The sequence below is a fragment of the Poecilia reticulata genome, chromosome 2 (genome assembly GCF_904066995.2).
Source record: "Poecilia reticulata chromosome 2, P_reticulata-male-v2, whole genome shotgun sequence".
Taxonomy (NCBI): Eukaryota; Metazoa; Chordata; class Actinopteri; order Cyprinodontiformes; family Poeciliidae; genus Poecilia; species Poecilia reticulata.
Window position 1 is genome coordinate 4,207,736 of NC_088831.1, and position 18,700 is coordinate 4,226,435.

General features: G+C 40.9%; 3 protein-coding genes across 3 annotated transcripts; all 3 read left to right on the forward strand.

Moving 5' to 3' along the window:
• Positions 1-607: 607 nt before the first annotated feature.
• On the forward strand, positions 608-5,151 carry pjvk (pejvakin). The gene is made up of 6 exons (XM_008424147.3): positions 608-1,440; positions 2,420-2,615; positions 2,912-3,053; positions 3,147-3,264; positions 3,713-3,856; positions 3,932-5,151. The coding sequence occupies exons 1-6, from the start codon at positions 1,230-1,232 to the stop codon at positions 4,231-4,233; spliced, it is 1,113 nt and encodes a 370-aa protein (XP_008422369.1). The 5' UTR covers positions 608-1,229; the 3' UTR covers positions 4,234-5,151.
• Positions 5,152-5,222: 71 nt separating this feature from the next.
• On the forward strand, positions 5,223-12,818 carry pwp2h (PWP2 small subunit processome component). Its single transcript, XM_008424159.3, has 20 exons — positions 5,223-5,388; positions 5,691-5,803; positions 6,284-6,378; positions 7,165-7,264; positions 7,349-7,492; positions 7,574-7,709; positions 7,785-8,020; positions 8,484-8,627; positions 8,704-8,774; positions 8,851-8,987; positions 9,078-9,226; positions 9,309-9,456; positions 9,537-9,687; positions 10,593-10,773; positions 10,875-11,022; positions 11,099-11,207; positions 11,843-12,127; positions 12,204-12,354; positions 12,436-12,510; positions 12,589-12,818. Exons 1-20 carry the CDS (start codon positions 5,371-5,373, stop codon positions 12,740-12,742), a joined length of 2,745 nt encoding a protein of 914 aa, XP_008422381.2. The 5' UTR covers positions 5,223-5,370; the 3' UTR covers positions 12,743-12,818.
• A 525-nt stretch (positions 12,819-13,343) lies between these two features.
• eed (embryonic ectoderm development) lies at positions 13,344-18,633 on the forward strand. Its single transcript, XM_008424171.3, has 12 exons — positions 13,344-13,503; positions 14,289-14,441; positions 14,536-14,628; positions 15,344-15,409; positions 15,611-15,736; positions 15,837-15,918; positions 16,420-16,511; positions 17,256-17,389; positions 17,470-17,575; positions 17,658-17,816; positions 17,922-17,995; positions 18,118-18,633. The coding sequence occupies exons 1-12, from the start codon at positions 13,384-13,386 to the stop codon at positions 18,242-18,244; spliced, it is 1,332 nt and encodes a 443-aa protein (XP_008422393.1). The 5' UTR covers positions 13,344-13,383; the 3' UTR covers positions 18,245-18,633.
• The last annotated feature ends 67 nt before the right edge of the window (positions 18,634-18,700 follow it).

Consider the following 18,700-nt stretch of genomic DNA (forward strand, 5'->3'; position numbering starts at 1 on the left):
CAGGAAGTCTTTCATGTGCTCCTAAGACAGGCTGATTTCTCATTACTGAAACAGGGGAGCCACCGCGGGACCAGAAAACAACTTCAGACAAAAGCTCAACCTTTTGCAGATCCGTGATGTTTAGATCTGCACTAAACACAGAATAGAAACGTTCAAATCTCAGGTCATGAGGGCAAACCTCGATACAACCCGTCTCCCTGATATTCCAGCTATTTCATAGCTTCATCCAATAACTGTACGAGCATCTCCGACGTATGTCATCTCCCATATGCTGAAGACAAAATTTGTCAAATTCTTCAAGCCTATGCTAAGTTTAGCACAAGAAAGCAATAGACAGTGATGGTTCAAATAGTAAGATGCCTTTATTTCTTAAAATATACTTTTTAATGACTTGCAAGATGTATTTTTACCAAAAGCAGAACATTTTGTATACTTGACAAGCCATTTCTGGCCTCAGTTCCTGTGGTAGGACAACGTGAACATTTTAAACATACAGTGGGTTATTTCTGGACATGAGACTACATGGCAGCTTAACCTCAAAAGCAAAGACTGCCCACTAACTGAGAGTTTCAAACGGTGAACTTCAGCTAAGCAACTGTGCCAACTACCCAGAACAAAGAAAAAAACTGAATTTTAAGGAATCTTAAGAAAAGTTTGCATGGAGGAAAAGCGTGACGTTTGATGTAAGCGTTTTTCTAGTCTGGATAAGAGTGGAAAAAGAAAGTAAAGTATGGAAATACAATTGTGTCCCTTCATTCTCCTACATTCCTTGTGCGTAATCTTTCTTCCAAGATGTTGCCTCTTATTTAGTTTAGTCAGATTATGTTTATTAGTAATTCCTTCTGCTTATTCCTTCACTGGAATATTTTGAACACTCAAGTTGTGTTTGTGTCTAAGTCTGTAGTTTGAGTCACAGTTGCTATTGTTTTCTGTTAAACCATACTAGAGAAACATCATGCCTAATGGCAGCCTGTCTTAAAAAAAAAGTAAAAATAAATAAAATAAAACTAATGTGTTTTCTGTGAATGCAGAGCAACAGGGATCCATCAAGGTAATACGTACCTTCTCCCATATTATCTTACACATCTCATGCATTAATTATAATTTCACGAGTCTGAAAGAACACACCCGGATTAGCCACCGTAGTCAGAGAGTGTTGTGGACCAGCTGATAGGACGTAGCAGTGCCATCATTTTTGTTTGTGTCTGAATGCTTTTGGGATATCTAAAATGTTTGCTGCGGCCACTAAAAACTTCGTGAAGCAGGTCGGGGACACGGGGAGACTGATCCCCGTTCCGAGCCTAAGCGAGGCCGACCGCTACCAGCCCCTCAGCCTGGTCACCAGGAAGAGGAAGAGGCATTTCTGGAAGAAGAACAAGTACGCCTCAACGCCGTTCTCGCTGAAAGACATCCTTGTTGGGGAAAAAGAGATCACAGCAGGTGAAGTGCACCGTTTGGTCCAATGTTAGGTTGTTTTTAAGGGTTGCCACGTGTTTAAAGCACACATAATTAATATTGGTCAAATTTCTGTTTTGAAGTTCCTTTAAGATAGAAAAAAAATCTAATCTTAATCAACTGTGAAACTATTAAAGTAAATATTTTCCAAATGTACATTAGTTTGTGCCTTCTCTTTATGGGAACTTTCAACTTGTTAACTTATATATTGTAATTTCTAAAACATATGAACACATATGTTACCTTGTCACAATAAAGGCATGTTTTAAATGAAATTTGAAGAGAACAAAACTTTTTTTCTGCAAAGGACAACCTAAAAGCCAGTTTAATAGTCATTAGAGTGCATTTAACAAAGAGGCCATAAAGGGGCAGTATTGTGTAAAATTGAATATCTTGAGTTTTATGTCATGTTATAATGTTATTCCTTCATCAAAAACATACCTGGAGTGTTGCCTTGATTATTTCATGCTGAGAAATCCTTTAATTTTCCGTGGCAACATTCAAGCTGTGCAAAACGCCTGATTGGCTCCTTCATACTAGCCAGCAGCAATTAGCAACTGCGGTGGAACTATGCATCTGTTGAGCTCATTGTACGAGTCACTCAGAGCAACGCTGCTAAAAAACATTATTAAAGGGTTAATAAGGCCTGAAGGTGAAGTTTGAGAAAGAGTCAGAGTTTTTAAAGAGACAGAGGCCCAATTTCATGGAGTTAAATATGAAATTCAAATTTCTTTTAAGTCATATTTTATATGCACAGGATTTTTTTTACAACTGAAGGATTGTGTTGTAAAATGGCACCATGTGGATGGAGAGAAAGCCTATAGCCACATTCGTCAAATCTGGTTTAAATGTTGGTTTTATTATTTCAGTATGCATTAATACACAAGATCGTTTAGACATAACTCTATAACTATACATTTGCAGTTTGATATAATTGCAGTATGTTGTTTTTTGTTGTTTTCAGGAGTATCGTCTTATCAACTCTTAAACTATGAGGACAAATCTGACGTAGCTCTCAGTGGTCGCCTAGGTAACCACATAATTAACGACGTGGGGTTCAACGTCAGCGGGTCAGACTCGGTGGCCGTCAAAGCCTCTTTCGGCATCGTGACCAAACATGAGCTGGAGGTCCCCACTTTACTCCGAGAACTCAACTCTAGGTACCTTTAAAAAAAAAATTAAAATCTCTTTTCTCTTTATCATTGCTTCTTTGTCTGTTTAAAAGAGATTTCCTTTTGACATATGACATTTTTGTTTTATGTTTTTTTCCCCTGATATTCATTGACACTTCATGTCTGACCTTGTACCTCCTTTTGGTGACTGTAATTCGAGAAGAGGGTTTCCCTGTAAACATGAATTAATTATGCTATTTTACACTGACTCTCACAAAGGGGTTTACATTTAGAAGCAGAATACTTGAGAGAAAAATAGGTCTCACGTGTGCCTTTCTTTCCAGGAAGGTTGACCTGGATCACTGCCTGGTTCGTCAGTCGAGGGAGAGCGGACGGACTGTCCTATGTGTGGTCGTAGAGAGCATCCGGACAACACGTCAGTGCTCTCTAACTGTCCACGCTGGCATGAGAGGGACAACCATGAGGGTAATCAGTTTTAATATATGACATTTCATTGAAACACTATATTTCAATATAGATTTTTAAGCAGAGATAACTCGGTGTTCTATAATTCTGCAGTTTCAGATTGACGACGGCAGAAACCCCAAAGGTCGTGATAAAGCCATCGTCATTCCGGCTCACACCACCATCGCCTTCAGTATCTGTGAGCTGTTCGTCCGTCTGGACGGTCGGCTCGGTAAGAGCACACCTTGTGTTATGTCTCTTCTGGAAACAAAGAAATGCACCACAGTAAACTTTACTCTACCTTTGAAATTTAGCCCATTTTGCTACTGCATATGTAAAAGTTGCTTGAATAAGAATTTTGTAAATTCTTTTGAAGGCAACACATATAAAATCCTCTTATTTTACCAAATCTGCTGCATCAAACATCTGTTGGCGTTTGATGAGGCACCACCCTATTGGATAATTCCATATTGGGACAATTTTAATTGAATATTCTACCCTTATAGGACTCATGTGCAAGCTTGAATATTGTGTGATATCCATAAGAAACAGTTTGTATATGTAGTAAATTATCTCCAAACCGGAAATGAGAGTTTGTTTCCGAATCACATTAGAGATAGTTTTGAAAATTATAGTGACAGTTCAATTGAAAAGCTAATTATTATCACCTTCCTTTCCAGATATTTGTGTTGCTCCAGAGTCTCAAGGAGGCTTTGAGAAGGAACAAATCAGGGAGCAGTTGGGTGGCTTCATTGGGCATTTCTCAATGGGACGCCTACGCCGCTTCCTGTCTGGGATTATCTATGGAAACCCCTTCCGAGCAGGTACGATTACATGCTTTATCCACATGAATTTTTGCAACACTTTCAATTTTTTTCTCACTACCAACTCCTGTTCAGACGACAGGACATTTGAAGAGCTCACCCAGTCCGACACCTATATGGATGACATGGTGACTGACTACTACGAGAAAGCTGCCAGCATGACGGATGTGTCTACAGCCTACCTGAGGGAAAGCTCTCACACACGGGTCAATCTTTTGAAACACAACATCCCAAAGGGACCCTGCGCACTGTGCGGTATGGGAAGTCAACGGCGGGAAACGGTCTATGGGTGTCTGGAATGCTCCACTGGGGGCCAGAAGTATGTCCGACTCCATGTGGTGCCCTGTTTCGATCTTTGGCACAAAACCCTAAGGTGAAAATGGAAAACTATTGAACTGAGACCAACATCTTTGACACATCTTGCCATTGCCTCAGAAGAAACCAACTATCCCCTTGTGTCTTGGCTGATGTATCATTTTCAGTTTATCTTTGGCAATATCCCATTTCCACACGTGTGCAACCCGTGTATTGTGGCTGCCATCAGATTAAATATTCAGCAAGGTGTGGTGTAAAGGCTAGCAAGGAAACAATGAGAGACTGCTTGGGTTCAGTTCCAACTGTGTTGTTGATTTTAGGTTTTTGTTCTCTGTCTCACTAAGCTTTAACTTTATTTCCATAAGCATGTTCTTTTGAAATAATTGCAATGAATCTCTGATATGCTCAAGTATACTTTAAATTTAAGATTTGGATGTTGCTTCTGATATAACCCATATCAAACTGTAAATCTGTTTCTTCTTCAAAAACATTGTTTAGCTGCTGTAAATTTTATGAATGTGAATTTGTGAAGTTTACGCACTCACCTCTTGTGATGCTATAAGAGCACATGGTGGCGCTTGTTGGGAGCCTTGTGCTTTCTGTTGCTATGTTTGGTTTTTGTCCTGTTGGAAGGTAAAGGTTGCCTTGGTTTCATGGGAACTTTGAACTTTGGTTTCAAGTCTTTGCAGCTTCTAAAATCTTCCCATTAACTCCGACCAGCTTTGCTGTCCCACCTGAAGAAGAGCATCCCCAATGCGGCCGCCATTGTATTTCTAATGATTCTCTTTCATTAAATATTTGTTTTTGTATTGAGATGAAATTACAGACTGGTTGACTGTTTTGACAATTTAGCTGACTTCTGAAGGGGGCTACTCTTATTTAGTCTGTATCAGAGCAAACGGATGTGAATACAAAAGTATGTCACCCTTTTTACATTTTTTAAAAATATAAAAATACATTAAAAACCATGTGTAATTTTCTGTTTAGTGTATTTATTGCTGTGACTCTCCGTCACCAGTGGAGGGCACTGTTGGATTTTTAACTCCGTCCAAACCGGATGTGTCGTGTGTCAACAAAGAGGACCCACGTGTAGAGGAAGGAGAAGCATGTGTCGTGATATTTTAATAATAAAACTAAAGGGGGTGAATAATACATTTAAGTGAAGATAAATGCATGAGAGCTGAGGATTATTCATCAACATGAAGTTCGCTTACAGGGTAAGTACCTCGCGCTGGTCTGTGACGTAGTTTGAGATCTTTTAGGAACGTGGCAACAAAACCGCATTAAAAAAGTCACATTTAAGATTATTTGTTCAAAAGTTGTGCGTTTAATGTATGTTGATTAGACAACAATAGTTGTTTTTTACATTGTTTGATAAATTTTATAAATAAAAACAAACTAGAGCCTGTCTTGCTTTGAGAAAAAACTAGATCTAGATACGTTGACAGGTTATGTTTTTCTGCTGAAGTTGTACGAGTCTCTGCACACTCACATGCCCTCTCACGTCTCCTCTCTGTAGTTTTCCAACTTGCTTGGAGCAGTCTATCGTCAGGGGAATTTAAATTTCTCCACAGACGGAAACGCTGTGATCAGTCCAGTTGGAAACAGAGTCTCAGTCTTCGACCTGAAAAAGTAAGTCTTGGAGGAATAGTCAAACAGGGACGGGTGCAACAATCCACATTTCATACAATATGTATGCATATTTTGTAGTCTCCATATTTAACATCTGACTTCTGTGTGTTTTAAAATCCATTGTGAACGTTCATATTTATACTGGGTAAAAAAAAATGGATTGCATCGATGTGAAAACACACACAGCAGCAGCATGGAAATAAATATCGATTCATTGTTTTGCTTGTCGGACTGATGCCTGTTCCGATGTTAATGCCGATACATTGTGTATTCCTTGAAAATTTTACTGAACTGACTGAAAATTTGACATCTGAATTGGGAAAACTGGAACTTTGGCTTTAAAACTATTAAGGAAGCTATTATTATTAGCCCACAATTTTGACAATATATGCTATTAATTTGGAACCAAAAAACCTGATGTGTTTTCTTTAATATTTCTGTCGGATATTAATATGTGTATATGTTTTTTTTGTTTTTCAGTAATACATCCGAGACGTTACCGATTTCAACAACCAAAAATATAACATGTGTGGGTGTGTCTCCTGATGGCAGTTTGGCCATAGTGGTCGATGAAGGTAGAAGCTTTCGTTTCTCTCGATATGTATAATCGTTTTAGTAACAAAAGTACTTTTAACAAACAGATGCAACCAGTGGAAACATTCCTGGTTTTTGAGTTGATGACAAGTAATTTTTAAATGTTTTCGCTTTGTGATATGTATTCAGTTGCAATTGAAAAAACAAACAAAAAAACAATCAAAAAGTAGCAATGTAAGAAAATGTGGTCAAAATGTACTCCAGCTACAGAGATAGCTCTGGATGACCTGAGCCAGTCTATCTATAGTGGGATTATCAATTGAAGTCACACTGCATCAACACCTATTGTGCCGTGGATGTCACCAGCAGAAAGAAAGCAAGAATTCGTAATGAATTATTTTGTAGTTATTATTAAACAATCACTTAAAATTTTTAAATAAAAATTTACAGTTTTAGCTAAACCGTATTCTGGCGCAATTGCTCAACAAGCACCCTGTCTCATCTTTTCTCATCATTTATCTACTCACCTACATATAACAACTTTGGGTCATTGGGATGTATCTCATTCACAAATATTTGGTAGCATAACTTCTCTCATCAAGCTACGGTGAGAGAAGTTATGCTAGCTGACAACATGCTAGCTAATGTTAAAACAGAAGATCGTCCCATTCTACTTTTATAGCCTTTAGGAACCAGCAACTCCTTTGCATCTTTTTAGCTAAAAGTTGAAAAGTTGGGGGGGAAAAGATGAGCTGTACATGTTGCATTTTAGCAACAATGGGTTCACTTTGTAGATCTGCTGTAAGTTTTTGTTTGATGTCAAATAGATGGTGCTGCGCTGCTGGTCAGTCTCATCACACGAGCTGTCCTTCATCACTTCCACTTCCACAAGCCTGTCAGCAGCATCCGCTTCTCACCTGACGGCAGGTCAGGATCTCTTCACATCTAATCAGACAATCACTTTCTTAATCTCCGCAGTATTTTGAGAGTTAATCTGCTCTGGTTTCTCAGGAAGTTTGTCGTGACAAAGGAGAACGTGGCGCTGCTGTACCACGCCCCTGGGAAGCAGCGAGAGTTTAACGCCTTTGTCTTAGACAAGAGCTATTACGGCCCATATGACGAAACCACGTGCATCGACTGGACCGACGACTCCAAGTGAGTGCGAGAGTTTGGGAGAGAGAGAAAGATACGCATAACTTTGTGAACAGAAGTGATGGTCGGGACGTTTTCCTTCAGGTGCTTCGTGGTGGGAAGCAAAGACATGTCCACTTGGGTGTTTGGAGCGGAGCGCTGGGCCAACCTCATCTACTACTCCCTGGGTGGACACAAGGACATCATCGTGGGATGCTTCTTCGAAAAGGACAGCTTGGATGTACGTTTACTTCCTTTCTTTAAGTTTGACAACACACATTTCTAGTAACACTTCCGCGATTTATGTTTTGCTCAGCTTTACACGGTGAGCCAGGATGGGGCGCTGTGCGTCTGGGAGAGCGACACCAAGCTGGACGGCCTCGTTCTGAAAAAGAGCTCCGACAAACCTGGGCCTCAGAGACGAGACGGGGACGAGGAGGAAGAGGACGAGGACAGGGTGGAGGGAGAGGAAGCGGAAGTGATTCGGGGGAAAACTGAACCTCCGAAAGACAAGAAGGAGGTCAAAAACGTTCGATACAAGCAAAGGAGCAAGTAAGTCCTGTTTTCTGTCAAATAGATATTTGGTTTCTGTTGTTAAAGACAGACCATGTTACAGCATTACAATGTAGAGATGCACCGATCTGATATTAATATCTGTATCGATACCAATATAAAAAAAAAAATCATAATTTTATTGTTTATGTTACATTGTATTTAGAATTCCTAATTACACTTTCCAAACAATTTGAAAGAGGCTTTGTTGCTGTTACAATATATGCTACCGGAACAGCATTGGACGATGCTACACCTCAGATATTGGTATCAGTATCGGACGTGAAAATAGTGTATCGGTTCAGCCCTATCATTACGTTTTACATTACATTTTATCCCATTAAAATGTCTGAACCGTGTATACTAAAACAGAAGGTATATCTAAATAGTTCTGATGTTACATGTTTTCAACTCATTTATTTTTTTCTTCAGAAACTGGAAACTTTTCTTTTTGCATTTTCAGACACTTCTTCAACAAGGAGGGGGAGTTCAACAACCTCACCGCCGCTGCCTACCATAAACCCACTCACATCCTGGTGACTGGGTTTGCATCTGGGATATTTCACCTGCACGAACTCCCGGAGTTTAACCTGATTCACTCACTAAGGTGGTTGCTATGGTTATACAACGCCTTAATAGGAAACACTTTGAGTCTTTCTTGCTGATTTCTGTCCCTCTTGCAGCATTTCAGACCAAAGAATCGCCTCAGTGGCTGTGAACAGCTCCGGAGACTGGATTGCTTTCGGATGTTCTCGTAAGTTAAACTTCCTGTCTCTATGTAGGTAGTTTTTTTATGGCTGCGAATGTGTAAAACGTAACCATGGTTTCAGGGATGGGTCAGCTGCTGGTGTGGGAGTGGCAGAGCGAGTCCTACGTCTTCAAGCAGCAGGGTCACTTCAACAACATGGCCTCGCTGGCTTACTCTCCAGACGGGCAGTACGTCGTGACAGGAGGGGATGATGGGAAAGTGAGTCCAGAGGAGGCCTAGAGTGCAAATTTGTGCGCCAAAAATCTCAGTCAAATTTGCTAATCGGACGTTGATGGGTTACTTCTTCAGGTTAAAGTGTGGAACACCAACAGCGGGCTCTGCTTCGTCACCTTCACTGAGCACACCAGCAGCGTCACCAACGTCGCCTTCACCTCCAGCGGCTTCGTCATTGTCAGCGCTTCTCTGGACGGCACCGTCCGGGCGTACGACCTGCACAGGTGAGGTCCTCGCTCCGGGGCTCCGCTTCGGGAACGCAAACGAGAAAAAGTTTCGAGGACGGGTGGGCTTTGTGTTTTACAGATACCGAAACTTTAGGACGTTCACGTCTCCTCGGCCCGCGCAGTTCTCCTCGCTGGCCGTAGATGTCAGTGGAGAGCTGGTGAGCGCAGGAGCTCAGGATTCCTTCGAGATCTTTCTCTGGTCCATGCAGACGGGCAGACTGCTGGAGGTAGGGACACGTCTGTGCAGCTTCGCTTGTAGTGTTTCAAGACTAGTTGAAGGTGAGATTCCTTGTGTTTGGATGACCAGGTCCTCGGAGGACACGAGGGTCCGGTTAGCTCCCTGTGTTTTAGTCCTGTTCAGTCCATCCTGGCCAGCGCTTCCTGGGACCGAACTGTCCGCCTGTGGGACATGTTGGACAGCTGGCAGGTCAAAGAAACACTCCCCCTCACATCAGACGGTACGTCCACAGAAAATGGAGAAATCTGGGGAGGGAGGGCACCAGATTGAAAACGATGAAAAAACAAAATTAATAAAAACAAAAAAGAATGATAGAATATTTATAAGCTTATTATAGAAGTAGGAAGTAGAAGTTTTTAAATAAAATATACAGAATTACCAAATGCTGAGGGAAAAATGATGAAATGTGATAACATTAAAGACAAAATGTGTGTTATTCCTCAGTTGTAAAAACAAAAATGGAAAACATAATGGAAATACTCCCAACAGATTTAAGGGGTTTATTTAATAATTGATCACATTTTCACGTTAAGTTCTGGAATTGCAGAACATCGAGAAAAAATTAGAAAATCACACAGTGTCAAGGAATTTGTGCAATAAGTCTGTTTAGTTAAAAAATATAATATCCTGTTTTGAAAATGTTTTTGCAGTTTGAAAAAGAAAATCATGTAATCACCACCCGTTTAGGAAAAATTACAGAAATATGTAGCATTAAGGAAACCAAAAGAATCATTTTATTTGGTCAAATTACACAGAAATTATGTTTGCGTAGAAGAAAATCTTGAGGCAAGAACGTTTGAATAAGTTTTAGATGGAATCTTCAGCTATTGAAAAACTGAATAGCTGAAGAAAAAAGATGCAACTTTCAAGCTAGATAATTGTGAGATCACCCAAAGTTGATAGGGAAAAAATGATGGAATCAGGCTGTGATGAGTGGAAAATAGGATCAGCGGATTCTAAAACAGATTGTAACCAGATAAATAGGGGTAAAAATGATGCGGTCAGTAGTTTTTTTTCTGTCTAAATAGTTTTTACTTTTCCGTCTTAAACCACATGCCGATGTGAATTGTTGATTTTCCTTCGGTGATGCAACCTCACTGTGTTTTTGTGGCCTTTTCTCGTCAGGTCTGTGTGTGACGTATCGCCCTGACGGTCAGGAATTGGCTGTGGCCACTCTGAATGGAGAAATCTCTTTCTGGAGCCCCCAAACCGCCACGCAGACTGGATCCATAACCGGGCGCCACGATCTGGAGACGGGCCGCAAGGAGACGGATAAAATCACAGCCAAGCAGTCTGCCAAAGGAAAGTGAGTTAAAACACAAAATAAAACTAGCTGCATATCTGTTTACATTGGGCTCATTTGGGTTTTTTATTTATTTTTTTTAACTCTGGTTGTTTGTTGTTCAGGTCTTTCACGGCTCTGTGTTACTCTGCCGACGGGGAATCTATTCTGGCAGGAGGCCACTCAAAGTTTGTCTGCATCTACAATGTCCAGGAGCAGATGCTCTTGAAGAAGTTTGAGATCTCCTGCAACCTGTCCTTCGATGCCATGGAGGTAAAACAAAGCATTCATTCACAGCTGCACAAAGTGGAGCCTTATGCGTGACTGTGACTGTTCGCTTCACCTCCAGGAGTTCCTGGACAGACGGAAGATGACGGAGTTCGGCAGCCTGGCTCTGGTGGACGAAGGGGCCGGAGACGGAGAGGGGGTCGACATTAGCCTGCCTGGAGTCCGGAGAGGTACAAGTCCAGTCCAAACATTCGGGACTTTTATATTTGTACACCCAGATGTTGTCTAGACCAGGGGTCACCAACTCCAGTCCTCAAGGGTTAAAATCCTGCAACTTTTAGATTCACCTCTGCTCCAAAATGTCTGAATTTCCTCACCAGCATTCATTCATCTCTGCAATAGGCTGGAAATTAGCAGTTTATTTGACCCAGGTGTGTTTGAGCAGAGACACATCTAAAAGTTGCAGGACGGTAGCCCTCGAGGACTGGAGTTGGTGACCCCTGGTCCAGACTGTCTACTGAAAATGAATCTTCTCCAACCAGTATGCTTTTCATACATCCGTCCATCCTCCCTCCCTGAAAACCTGAGCTTTTAACTAAACTCTCTGAAAACCTAAACTCTGTGACAAACTACTTGAAAACTTGAGGTTTTTTTTTTTTTTTTGACAAATTTCCTGAAAACCTGAGTTTTTGAACAAAGTGTCTGCTCCTATACGTCAGGACTGAAAACATTTCTGCCGCTGAAACATAAAGGTTCCTCAGCTCATTTTGTCACACCTCTGTGTTTTTAAATTACCCATTTTCTGTTTCCGTTTACCCTGATTTAAACTTTTGAATGAGTGGATGAATTTTGCGTTTTCTGAAAGGCGACATGAGTTCCCGTCACTTCAAGCCGGAGATTCGAGTCAGCTCTCTGCGGTTTTCCCCAACCGGGCGCAGCTGGGCGGCCACCACCACCGAGGGCCTCCTGGTCTACTCCCTGGACGGATCCCTGGTCTTCGACCCATATGACCTGGACCTGGACGTGACACCGGCTAGCATTCGCAAGCAGGTCCGACTCCAGGACTGGGCGTCGGCCATCGTCCTGGCATTCAGACTCAACGAAAACGCGCTCAAGCAGGAAGCGCTGGAGGCGGTGCCGCACGAGCAAAGTAGGTTTGAAGCTGATGTTTGTCTGGTTCGCAGGCTGGAGATGTTTTGGAACCGGATTGTGTGTTTGTGTTTCAGTCCCGGTGGTGTGTGGATCTCTACCCGACGTTTACGTGGAGAAGCTGCTGGGCTTTGTGGCTTCCTGCTTGGAGAAGTCGAGCCACCTGCAGTTCTACATGACCTGGGCCCAGAACCTGCTCATGCTGCACGGCCAGAAACTTAAGAACAGGTAACAAACAGATTCCCTGACTCAGTCCACTCATTCTCACACTTTCCACCGGTGATAATGCTGGGATTCAACGGTTTCCAGGTCTGCATCCATTCTCCCGACACTGCAGTCGCTGCAGAAGAGCATCCAGAGGCACTTTGACAGTCTGTCCAAGCTGTAAGTCTCAGGGTTTTTCCTGTGTTTCCGTTCCTACTGAAACCAAATCAAATTGTTTGATGTATTTTCTGCTCACAGGTGTGACTTCAACATGTACAACATCCGCTACGCTGTGGCGCTCTCAAAGCAGAAGGGCTTAAAGAGGCCTATGAAGGAGGAAGAGGAGCCTGATGAAGAGACGTCTGAGGAGATGAGCGAGGCTTCTTTAGAGGAGTCAGACATGATGCTGTAGTAATATTGATATTTCATGGTAAAAGAGGATTTTTCTAAAAAAAAATAATAATAATAAACTAAATTGTCTGATTGTCTCTGTGGCTTTTGATCTTTTTTTTATCCAATTGGATTTTTTTAACCCAAGTTCTGATATTATTTATTCACAAAATGTATTTACTACTATGAAGGAGAATTATTGCCAAGCTAAGAAAATAAAAATAATAAAATTACGAGAATAAAGTAACTAAATTATGTGAATGAAGTCGTTTGAAAATAAAGTAGAAGTGATACAAATATAAAGTCGTAGTATTAAGAAACTAGCTATTAATTCTCATAATATTACATTATTGTATTACAACTTTATTTTGTAATAGACTTTATTCTAATCTTATGTCTTTATTCTCATATAATTACAAGTATATTCTCTTAATATGGCTTTACTCCTAATATATATTGTTTTTACTTAGTGTGGCCTTAATTCTCCGTCGTATACAACAGACTCCAAACTGACTGTTTTTTAATTTCTTAAAAAATATACGAGTCGGTGAAAAATTAAGCAAACCACGGAACAGTGTTTCACACTCCTTACCGGCTGGTGGCGCTGCCGCCACCAGCCGTTTACTAAATCGGTAAGAGACGAAGAACAAGCGTGTAGCTGTAATGAGAGAAAACAGGAGCATGACTGAATCCCCATCTCAAGCGGGAAAAGAAATGCCGGCGAAAAAACAGAAACTGAGCAGTGATGAGAACAGTAACCCTGACATGTCAGGAGACGAGAACGTAAGCGCTTAAACCATATATGTTCGCGTATATGAATGCACTCAGTTATAAAGGCTGGTTTTGGCGGGTTAGCTCCCTGCTAACAGGCGACCGGAAAGCTAACGATGTTAGCTTGGAGCATCTTTGTCTACCTGCAGCTGAACTGGTCATGTTTTCCACAACACAGGCAGCTGGACATGGAGAGTTAGCTTTGTTAGAACATTAATAGGTTTCCCATACAGTCGGTAACAGTATGGGGTTTGATTTTAGTGTTTCCAAGGACTGGATGCGTAGGAAAAAAACATGAATTTCCAGAATATAGTAGCTCCTTTCTGCATATTGCCAGACTCAGTCATGATGGAGTAATTTGCTCTTCAAGTTGCTGCATTTACAAGTCTGCTCAGTGATGCTTTGGTGTGTATTTCTTCTGTTTTGTGGTATTTTTTCCTTCTCTCTTTTTACCTTTTGCTCCCTTTTATCCTTCCTTAATTCCATCCTTTGATTTATTTTCCTTCCCTCTGTTTAATCCCTCTTACAGCTACCCTCTCCATCTCTTTAATTTCATTTTTCCAATCCTTCCATCTCCCCATCTTATTCCTGTTTCCTTCTATCTGTTCCTCCTGTTTTTTCCCCCAGATTTTATGTAAATAAATGACTGCAATAGAAGTATCTACCACACATTCATGGTAAACTTATGTATTTAATATAATATAAAAAAAGAAAACGACTAAGAAATCTGATAACATGGATCTGGAGAAGCATACAAATTGAACAGATATTGTCATTTAAATGTTTTTTTTTCCCAGGACGATGCGGTCAGCGTTGAAAGCGGAACCAACGCGGAGCGTCCAGACACTCCCACTAACACAGCCAACGCTCCGGGCAGGAAGAGCTGGGGGAAGGGCAAGTGGAAGTCCAAGAAGTGTAGATATTCTTTCAAATGCGTCAACAGCCTGCGGGTGAGAAGCTCCACCACATATTAAGCTTGTTCGTAGTTTGCGTTGAACACGGCATCACTGGGCGTCACGTGGGTCCGTTTGCTTTTTCCCTCAGGAGGACCACGGCCAGCCGCTGTTTGGAGTCCAGTTTAACTGGCACAGTAAGGAGGGAGACCCTCTGGTGTTCGCCACAGTTGGCAGTAACAGGGTACATCTTCACTTAGCAAGGAAAACAAACCACTTTTCTCTGTTTTGTTGTGGGAATGTTACGTCGTCATCCATCCTCTGATTACGTATCTATCATCCAGCCGTGCTTCCACCCATCATTCAGTCGTCATTAATTTATCCGTTCATCCTAGAGACGGTGAGATGAAGCTTCATGATGCACTGAAGCTTTAAATCCGGTTGCTTTACTGCGACACCAAGTGGACAATACATGTAAAATGGGCAGAAATGATTAGGATGTGATGTGTGAAGCTCCAGATGTTTGTGATAAATTACAAACATACAGTCATAATATTCCCTTAATCTGTCTTTATGGATCAAAAGGAAAAGCGGGAACTAATAGGACAGATGGCTGTAATGTGAATGGTGTTACTTTGTAACCATGATTGTTACAAAGTAACCAAAACATGTCTTCCTCTATATGTAAATATCTGTTTTCAACTGTATCTGTGAATCCATCCATCACTCCACACATGTATGCATCCATCCAAATGTCCTTCCACTGATTCTAATGTCCTTGGAGTTGGATTGTTCCAGAAATATCCATAAATTCCTATTGAACATCCGTATGTGTGCTTTTACAAAATGAGCTACATGTCTCTGTTCAATCTTTAATCACATTCTTTTATGACAAAACCTAAGATTTACTTTTGCTTCTTTGCTCCTCTTTGAACTATTTCTGTCATTTCCTCCACCAGGTCACTCTGTATGAATGTCACTCTCAGGGGGAGATCAGACTTCTGCAGTCCTATGTTGATGCAGACGTATCCTTCAGATCAATGAATACTGACTTAAACATTTGTTCGTTGTGGACAGAACTTTGGTTGTAAACCTGTGGCGACCTCAGCACCTTTTCTGCTTATTGGTGCCCCAAAAACGGTTTAATCAGCCCTGATCACATGCTGGAGAGCTGAACAGAGCAGGTAGAAATGTCTTCGCTTTCCCTTGACGGAAAAAAAAAAAAGGCAGACGAAAACTTCTACACGTGCGCCTGGACCTACGACACAAACACGAGTCACCCCCTGCTGGCCGTGGCTGGGTCTCGCGGCATCATCCGGATAATCAACCACATAACGATGCAGTGCATCAAGGTACAGTCTTTTTCTATGTTCTGTAATCCTACTGAAATTGATGAAGGGTGAAGCTTTATGACGTTGAGGTGAACTCTGTCATGTTTTTGTCCGTATCCAGCATTATGTAGGTCATGGGAACGCCATCAACGAGCTCAAGTTTCATCCAAGAGATCCAAATCTCCTCCTGTCTGTCAGTAAAGGTAAGCTAAACTATTTGACCTCTGGCTTGCCTCCATAAACTTCCATAAAACGACCCAGATGAGTCAGAAACATTCATATGTTCTTTGATAGCTTTTAATAAATGACATTTGCAGATTTACACCGAAGGATAGTTGAGTTTATATAACCATGTGACTCTCAGGCGCTTCTGTAAATCTCATAAAGCAGCTGAGCTGACAGTAATTCATACAAACAGCAGTAAAGTTTAATTTTTAATCATCGCTGTCGTTTAGTTTTAAAGTAGAAAATGGAGGCAGTATGCTCCTACATGGTGGCTCTTCATTAATTGTGACCATGCTGGTGTTTTGGAGCATTTTGTGGTTATGAAGTGAAGCTTTGTGTTTCGCAAACTTGCTTCCCCATTTTGAGGAAACTACCTATCATGACTATTGCTCTGATCTATATAGAAATTGAAAAAAAAAAAGTAAAAGTATTTAGTACCTTTTAAAGTAGATGGATAACGTTGTCTTCTCTTTCCGTAGATCACGCCCTCCGTCTGTGGAACATACAGACGGACACATTAGTTGCCATATTTGGAGGCGTGGAGGGCCACCGAGACGAAGTCCTGAGTGCTGTAAGTAAAGCTGCAATGATTAGAAAATTATCGATACAACTAAAACAATGCATATATCGTATGATGAAAAGCTACAATTATTATTACCATAAAATTCTAATGTTGTAGAAGAGGCAAATATTGAAAGCTCATAATGTCGCAACATATGAGCTGATTAACTCAAACACATGTTAAGGTTAAGGCCCCAACCAGCTATTCAGTGCATAGATATATGACCACATATTTTATGAAGAAACCTGACATTTCTGTTTTAAATGTATATTTATGGAATCTGAATAGCAAAAATACTAAACTTTATCATGAGATTTAAATTTTTTGGAGATGCACATGAAGGATGAAATGGTAGCCACCTGGCTACTATATACTTATTTAACACTTTAAAGCAACGTGTATTAGCATAAGTGCTAATATTAGGTAACACCGACATGGTTTCCATAAATACCAAACCTCTACTTTGCTACATATTGGATGCTAGTCAACAGTAGCTAACGTCGTTGTTGCAAGCATTATCTTTTGAGCTGTAATTAGCTTATATGCCAACATTAGCTTCTTAGCTATGTTTATCTAACATGCTAAAACTAGCATGTTAGATAAACATGCTAATTTTATCAAACATAAAATTAGTATATTTTATGTAAGCTCGCTCACAAATGAATGCTAGCATTTGTAAGCCATCGTTACAAATGCTAGCATTAATAATGCCATCATTGACTCAATAATTCAAATAAATCTGTCCTCTGGTAGGATTTTGACCTGCTGGGTGAAAAGATCATGTCATGTGGGATGGACCACTCACTGAAACTCTGGAGAATCAACTCAGAGCGGATGCAAAAAGCCATCCGTGGCTCGTATGAGTACAACCCCACAAAGACGAACCGGTAAAGCGTCGGCTTGATCAGTTATCGTTTCAAAATGTTAATAAATATGTGAGATTTGTTAACACAGATCTTCTCTTCAGGCCTTTTGTATCACAGAAAATTCATTTTCCAGACTTTTCAACACGAGACATCCATAGAAACTACGTGGACTGTGTGAGGTGGCTTGGAGATTTGATTCTCTCTAAGGCAGGAGAAGTTTTATTCAGAGGATAAAGGTTTTGGTTTTATTTAAGGCCATAGGTGATTGAGAATATTTTCCTCTCTGCAGTCCTGTGAAAACGCCATTGTGTGTTGGAAGCCTGGAAAGATGGAGGACGACATCGACCACATCAAGCCAAACGAATCCAACGTCACAATTCTGGGGCGTTTCGATTACAGCCAGTGTGACATTTGGTACATGCGCTTCTCTATGGACTTTTGGCAGAAGGTCTCAACCCTTATTCTCAAGTTACCTTGTCATGTTTAGCAGAGTTTGAGGCTCATGGTGAAGAAAAGTAATGATGGCTGTTCTGACTGTGATTGTGATTTCCAGATGCTTGCTTTGGGAAACCAGGTGGGAAAACTTTACGTTTGGGACCTAGAAGTGGAAGATCCACACAAAGCAAAGTAAGTCAGAGAATTTGAATTCTGATTGACACTCAGCTACGTTCTAAACTCTAGTAATTGGTATAAATCAGGATTTTTATGGAGTTTTAAGGGAAAGTTGATTAGCTTCGTTTCCACTTCAGGTGCACCACACTGACGCTTCCCAAATGCACCTCGGCTATCCGGCAAACCAGCTTCAGCCGCGACAGCAGCATCCTGATCGCCGTGTGCGACGACGCCTCCATCTGGCGCTGGGACCGTCAGCGCTGAGCCGTCAAGGCAACACACAAAAACCCATCTGATGTTTCACAGAAACACTGCAAAAAAAAAAAAAAACGTTCATTCCCCAGCAGGACATTTTATTTTAATCAGTCAAGATTTGGGCTTATACAATTAAAAGAAAAACGTTAATTTAATGTCCTTAGTGTGCCTTTATGTCATTGTTTGCATCCTCTTTTAGTGAAATAAAAACCAGCTTTTCAGGAGGATCTGCACCGACTATTCCACAAAAGCTCACTAAAGCAGTGTCTGTGTCCCGTCATGTATCTATTTTAATGTGATTTAAAGCTGGTTCTCTTCAAACAAAAAGTATTTTGTTTTTAAATGTTTTGTCTTTGAAATCTCACTTGACTTCAGTCAGTAAAATGTTTTTAAATATCTGAAGTGGCAGTTTTTTTTGGGGGGGGGTTGGGAGGAGGACGATTTTTAACTTTAGAATATTAAAAG

What these genes read in the sequence shown, in the direction of transcription:
- pwp2h (XM_008424159.3), top strand. An exon ending in GGCCATAGTGGTCGATGAAG is followed by an intron (nt 6,379 to 7,164) that starts GTAGAAGCTTTC and finishes GATGTCAAATAG; the next exon opens with ATGGTGCTGCGCTGCTGGTC. An exon ending in CGATACAAGCAAAGGAGCAA is followed by an intron (nt 8,021 to 8,483) that starts GTAAGTCCTGTT and finishes TTGCATTTTCAG; the next exon opens with ACACTTCTTCAACAAGGAGG.
- eed (XM_008424171.3), top strand. Translation starts at nt 13,384, where the DNA reads ATGAGAGAAAACAGGAGCATGACTGAATCCCCATCTCAAGCGGGAAAA. An exon ending in GAGACGAAGTCCTGAGTGCT is followed by an intron (nt 16,512 to 17,255) that starts GTAAGTAAAGCT and finishes GTCCTCTGGTAG; the next exon opens with GATTTTGACCTGCTGGGTGA. An exon ending in CTATGGACTTTTGGCAGAAG is followed by an intron (nt 17,817 to 17,921) that starts GTCTCAACCCTT and finishes TGTGATTTCCAG; the next exon opens with ATGCTTGCTTTGGGAAACCA.
- pjvk (XM_008424147.3), top strand. Translation starts at nt 1,230, where the DNA reads ATGTTTGCTGCGGCCACTAAAAACTTCGTGAAGCAGGTCGGGGACACG. An exon ending in CTCCGAGAACTCAACTCTAG is followed by an intron (nt 2,616 to 2,911) that starts GTACCTTTAAAA and finishes CTTTCTTTCCAG; the next exon opens with GAAGGTTGACCTGGATCACT. An exon ending in CCGTCTGGACGGTCGGCTCG is followed by an intron (nt 3,265 to 3,712) that starts GTAAGAGCACAC and finishes CTTCCTTTCCAG; the next exon opens with ATATTTGTGTTGCTCCAGAG.